This window comes from Frankliniella occidentalis, unplaced genomic scaffold (assembly GCF_000697945.3).
Source record: "Frankliniella occidentalis isolate FOCC.00 unplaced genomic scaffold, Focc_3.1 Scaffold202, whole genome shotgun sequence".
NCBI classification, from domain to species: domain Eukaryota; kingdom Metazoa; phylum Arthropoda; class Insecta; order Thysanoptera; family Thripidae; genus Frankliniella; species Frankliniella occidentalis.
The window spans coordinates 101,741-107,113 of NW_026267328.1; the positions used below are offsets into that span (position 1 = coordinate 101,741).

Below are 5,373 nucleotides of genomic sequence, written 5' to 3' on the forward strand. Positions count from 1 at the left end.
AAAAAGCGACAAAGAAAAAATTTGCCCCGCCCGGGAGTTGATCTTAAAGGCCGACAATTTTGGTTCGGATGAAGCTGCATGCGGTCATGTCGACTACTGTAGCTGCAACTGTTTAACTACAAAAGGGGCGTGTGGCTAGTGGCGTCGGACATCGTATGTTGCCCCATTTGTGACCACATTTTTGTGTCCATGGACAGGGACGTGTCTACTACCACTTGTCGCCGCGACATGAGTTGTCGCTTGGACGCCTGCGAGGTAGGCCACGGCTTCTATCTAAGGCGCCTGTCGTGACGGGGACTTTGGGTTTAGGCTTCTTTTGACTCCAGGCTCATAAATCCTTTCTGAAGCTAAGAAGTGAGGCCGTGTCAATCTAGGCGTGGGTCGATGATTGTCGCTGAAAACGCCTGGAGGGTAGGCAATGCTTTCCTGAATCGGGCCCCGCGGCCCCCTGTCCCTCCGAGCGCTTGGACAAGGCGAGATAGCTTCGGAGAGGCATTGATATCTTTCGTTTTCGCTTTAGTTCTTATAGCGCAGTTTACTTCTGGTTGATATTCTAGCATTGGCGGAAGTAATGAATTCGTCTGTAGACGGTTCGGTTTAAGCTGACTCGGGCACTGTCGGCTGTAGCTACAATCGTGTAGATACAAACAGGGACGTCGGCGCGAGCCCGAGAGCCTCACAGACAACTCGCGCACGGGTTGCCTACCCTCTAGGCGCTCTCAGCCATGGCACTTCCCTGGCGTGGCGTGACGTTTGCGCCCAGCAACCACACACGGTGCACGGGTCGTGACCCCCAAAGGATCACATTCCGCACAAGCGAGGCGGGATTGCCTACCTCCAGGCAGGCGTCCTCGGCCATCACACAGCTCTTCCCTCCCGAGGTTCCCCTCTGGGAGTTCCCCACTGCAGCCACATGTTCCATAGGTCGGGAACCCTACAAATTCACATCCCGGCCCAGCGTACTTACGATATGTCGGTGAGTGTCCTCGTCTGATCAGAACTTCTGAGGTAATTATTGCTCTCCCAGTTGCCGTGTTGCGTCCCCCCCCCCCCACGCCTATTTAAGGAAACGGTAACACACTCAGTGAACATTGGCGTCTTCTGCTCAATTCCAATAATGCGTACTAATTTTATTTATTATGGTAGTATTTTAACAAGAATTTTAGGGTGGACAGTTACCCTTTATTAGATTACGCTGTCAGAGTCAGGGTGAGCCTATGTTCCGTTGAGGAACTGCAAAGATTGTACTTTCCCATATGCCAAGAATCCAACTTTATTGCTGTGTTAAATATTAGTCTATTCAAACACAATATGGAGGAAGACTACATCTTAAATGTACAAAATAAGAACAAAAGAAGCATGAGGAGGATTCCTGATATTTACAGGTTAACAAGTGTTAACAATAGTGGTCCACTTTTTTGGCTGAAATGATTGAAATCATTTTAAATAAAAAAGAGAAAACTGTGACAACTTTTTACAGCTATATAATAAACAATTATCATTACAATGCACAAATCATGAGTAAATGGGTAAGAAATATCAGGAATTATAATTTACAGAGTGAAGATTCAGTCAGATGAGCTCCTTGCAAAGTACAGGAAGTATGACATTGTTATATATGAATGAAGGATCTTCAAGAATACATGTTTCAGTACAATGGTCACTTGCATAAATTATAACAAGCACCATCTTAACCACACATTGAAATATTACAAGTTTAACAAGTTTAACAGTGCATACCATATACATTTAAATTTCCTTAAATTTTAGAAGAACAACAAAGACCTCTATTAGGATGCATATCATATTTTACACTAACAATTAACAGTTAAATCTATCAGACAACAAAAAAGCATACATAGCATGTAGTAAAATCCTCCTACTTTGGTTGTAGTTTGTCATCTACAATTTGTTGATCAGTGTGTGGACGTCGAGCTGTGGTACAATTTGGTCCCCCCGATCGGCCACGTCCAGGAGTAGGGGCTGCAGGGGGCGACAGTGGTCTTCCTAGGGGACCCGTGGGCCCTGCTGGCAGTGGTAGAGGCAAACTGGACTGGGAAACCCCCGAAACCCCCTGGATCGTGGGCGTTAGCGAGCACACCGGGGCTTCAGCAGGCACCAGTCCAGCGCCTGGAGTGTAACGAGTTGGTTTCTTGGCTTGGAACTTTTGCTTTTTGAGCGGCGAATTCATGTCGGCCGCGCTCCCCTCCCGAGAAGGAACCCACCATGATGGACGAGAATGCTCCCTCTTTACTTCAGAGGAGGCTGCAACAAAAGAAAGTTTTACATTTCATGACAAGTCATTTTCTCCTAATTGAATAGAAGGTTCCTATCCCTAGTCAATAGATTAGAGCACTGAAACACAACATACCTCCGTGCATCAGGGGGGGAGCTGGCGGTACTCAGAAAACTCGGTCTTGGTATCCAGAGTCCATATGGGAAGGCTTCTGGATGGGTTGATGATGGTGAGGACGCATGTGGCCAGCTCTCCTGGGAGGAGCTGTGTACTCAAACATGCTCTGTGTGTGTTGGGCAAGCATTTTTGACAGATCACCAGGCATAGGATCACACCAAAAGAAATCATGGTTCAGAGCAGAGTCTGAATCGATTCGTTTACTTGGATCCAAAATTAGTAGTTTATCCAACAGGTCACAAGCATACGGATCCTTAACATACGGCTTTAGACGTTCTCGAACCTATAACAATTTCATATACATATGCACCAAACAGGAAATATATACCGGAGAGACAAATTCTGAGAAAACAAATCTAGTTTACACATAGGCCCACAGCTTTGCTTACCTTCCGCTTCTGATTCCGTGGAAGTTCCATTCTGGAAAAGAGATCCAGATTTTCTACACCAGGCCATACATCAGTTGTTATTGATCCACACAATTGGCTAATAAGTGTGAGTTGCTGTTGTTCAGTGTTTCCTTGCATGATAGGGCTACGAGTCCACATTTCAGCCATGATACAGCCCGCACCCCACAGATCTACGGGAGGACCATAATTCCGGTCACCCAGCAGGAGTTCAGGGGGTCTGTACCACAGTGTTACCACCCGATTAGTGTACCTAAAAGAAACGTTGCAGAGGTTTAAAACTAGAACACAAGGTGCTAGTAACTTTTGACTGGAAGAGGTGTTAACTTTACCTATTAGCAGTCCCATTTTTACTAATACTGAAAGCCCTGGCTAGACCAAAATCTGCAAGTTTCAGTATACCATTTTTAGTGATGAGCACATTTGCAGCTTTCATGTCTCTGTGTAGAATCTGAATTAACAAAGAAATAAAAACAACACAAGTCAAGACAAGACGGTGTTGGAAATAAACCTTAGTAAGGTAAAGAATATGAAACATACTTTGTTGCTGTGAATATAATATAACCCATTTAAAAGCTGCTGCATTACTTTCTTAATTTCCCCTAAATTAAATTTAACATTTACATTGGAGAGAAGTCCAGCTAAATCATGTTCACAGAAGTCAAATACAAGGTAAAACGTTGACCTATATCTATTGGTGGCATTAGCTGTAACAAAAAAACAAAAGTTCGATTTCAAGTAGGGTCCTAATGACAGCTTACTCATATGGAAAGGATGTAGATTTAATGTTACTTGTGTGACATTAAAAAAGATTTGTACATGACAATATATATTTCACTCACCTTTAGTCCTACATATTTCTATGAGATTAACCACATTTTCATGTTTCAAAAGTTGAAGAATACGTATTTCTCGAAGAGCAGTAATAGGAAACTGGAAATAATAGGGAATAATGTTGGTTTAGGAATCACTTTAGCTAAAGAGGAATTCTATAAAAGTGAAAAACATTTAAGGCAACTATGAAAGCTTACCCCCTCTTTTTCATTATCCATCAAAACCTTTTTCATAGCTACAAATTTTTTAGGGTTCTTCCGTTCCTTGGCTTTGAACACCTCTCTGCAAATAAGTAGGACGATATATCAGTGCACAAGAATTTAACCATACATCCTTGAACATTACGTAACATTATGAAAAATGAAACAAATTAAAATGATAGAGAACTAAGCTGAAGTCACAAATACCTACAACTACTGATTTATTACAAGAAAGGTACGATGTCAAATAGTAAACTTGTGTAACCTTTCATTTGAGAAAGAAAAGTTTCTTTCAAGGTTCATTGTTTCTGAAGCTTAGGTTATGTGAAAGTTTCGTAGGTAGTTGACAAGTGGTATTTAATTGGTTGAGACGCAATACAATCTTCTAGGACAGAAAACAATACTCACCCAAAAGTACCTTGACCGATTTTGGCCACTTTCTCGTATTTCGTAGCATCGTCGCAATGTGGAAAGTCAAACTCCTCTATGTACTTTTCACGTTCTTTAATATTCATTTTAACAGCAGTGTGAACAAATATACTTCAACCTTTGGCAGAGTGGCTGAGAGAGCAGGGAAATAATCTACGTTAAAATTTCTGCAAGACTTTTCATTTTTTTTAATCCGTTTCAATGTCCGTGATCAGATCACTAGATCACTGACACTTTCCTTCCAAAACAAAATCCAAATCTAAGTAAACTAACAACAACAAGAAGAACAACAGCAAAAAACATTGGACTGCCACATGACCATAGAGGGCGCTGCTGGTCGTCTCTTGTTCAGGCGTGACACAAGGGAGACTTAGTGACAGCAGGCATGACATCGAGCTCGATAGATGGCGCGGACGTAGCACAGCCACGGAGAGGCTACACGGCTACGAGCAACCGATGCGGCCACCCAGCCCTATATCCATCCACATTGAGTACATGGAGTAAAGGTGTGTGTGAAGGATATGGAGAGCATTGAAAACCACTAGACACTTTCGATAGTGTTCCAAGATATGAACGAATAATTGGAGCGTGCATATGCCGCTAATGTGGAATTCCCCCTGACTGCACAGGTCGAGGGTAGGGTGCACTGATAACTCCTTCAGGTTTAAGCAGTAAATGCACCAAATGCAACAAATGCACCCGATATCGTTTCAGCTGGCGTCGAAACGAAAGTCATCTAGCCAGTCACCGTCGTCGCAGCTGAGGGAGCTGGAGTCAGTTCTATTGTGGTCGTAGGTAGAAGACTTGGTGTAGTGGTATCAACGTCATCCTCGGCCAACGGTACAGTCCTGGCTGCCGTTTCCGTGGTCGACGTGATGGGCGTCTCATCAGCGGTCGTCGCAGGCGTAGGCACTGTGGTTGCAAGTGAAGGTGCCGAAGTAGGCGCATCTGTAGGTACCGTAACGTCAGTAGGCGATGTAGCAGGTGCTCCCGTAGACGCTGTAGACACTGTTGTAGGCACTGCCGTAGGGGCTGCAGGAGGTGTCTCTGTAGGCACTGCTGTAGGCACTGCTGTAGGCACTGCTGTAGG

The 5,373-nt window shown here is 43.9% G+C and overlaps 1 protein-coding gene across 1 annotated transcript; it reads right to left on the reverse strand.

The window, feature by feature from the left end:
* Window positions 1-1,255: 1,255 nt before the first annotated feature.
* LOC113205515 (cyclin-dependent kinase 9) lies at window positions 1,256-5,346 on the reverse strand. Its single transcript, XM_026421179.2, has 8 exons — window positions 4,263-5,346; window positions 3,852-3,936; window positions 3,663-3,753; window positions 3,361-3,527; window positions 3,153-3,271; window positions 2,803-3,073; window positions 2,372-2,696; window positions 1,256-2,265 (listed from the first exon to the last, which is right to left on the reverse strand). The coding sequence occupies exons 1-7, from the start codon at window positions 4,367-4,369 to the stop codon at window positions 2,403-2,405; spliced, it is 1,134 nt and encodes a 377-aa protein (XP_026276964.1). The 5' UTR covers window positions 4,370-5,346; the 3' UTR covers window positions 1,256-2,265; window positions 2,372-2,402.
* Between the last annotated feature and the right edge of the window lie 27 nt (window positions 5,347-5,373).

Excerpts from the sequence above, each read along its gene's own strand:
- LOC113205515 (XM_026421179.2), bottom strand. The coding sequence starts at position 4,369 with ATGAATATTAAAGAACGTGAAAAGTACATAGAGGAGTTTGACTTTCCA. Across the intron at positions 3,754-3,851 it reads TGGATAATGAAAAAGAGGGG|TTTCCTATTACTGCTCTTCG; the intron begins GTAAGCTTTCAT and ends TATTATTTCCAG. Across the intron at positions 3,528-3,662 it reads AGAAATATGTAGGACTAAAG|CTAATGCCACCAATAGATAT; the intron begins GTGAGTGAAATA and ends TTTTTGTTACAG.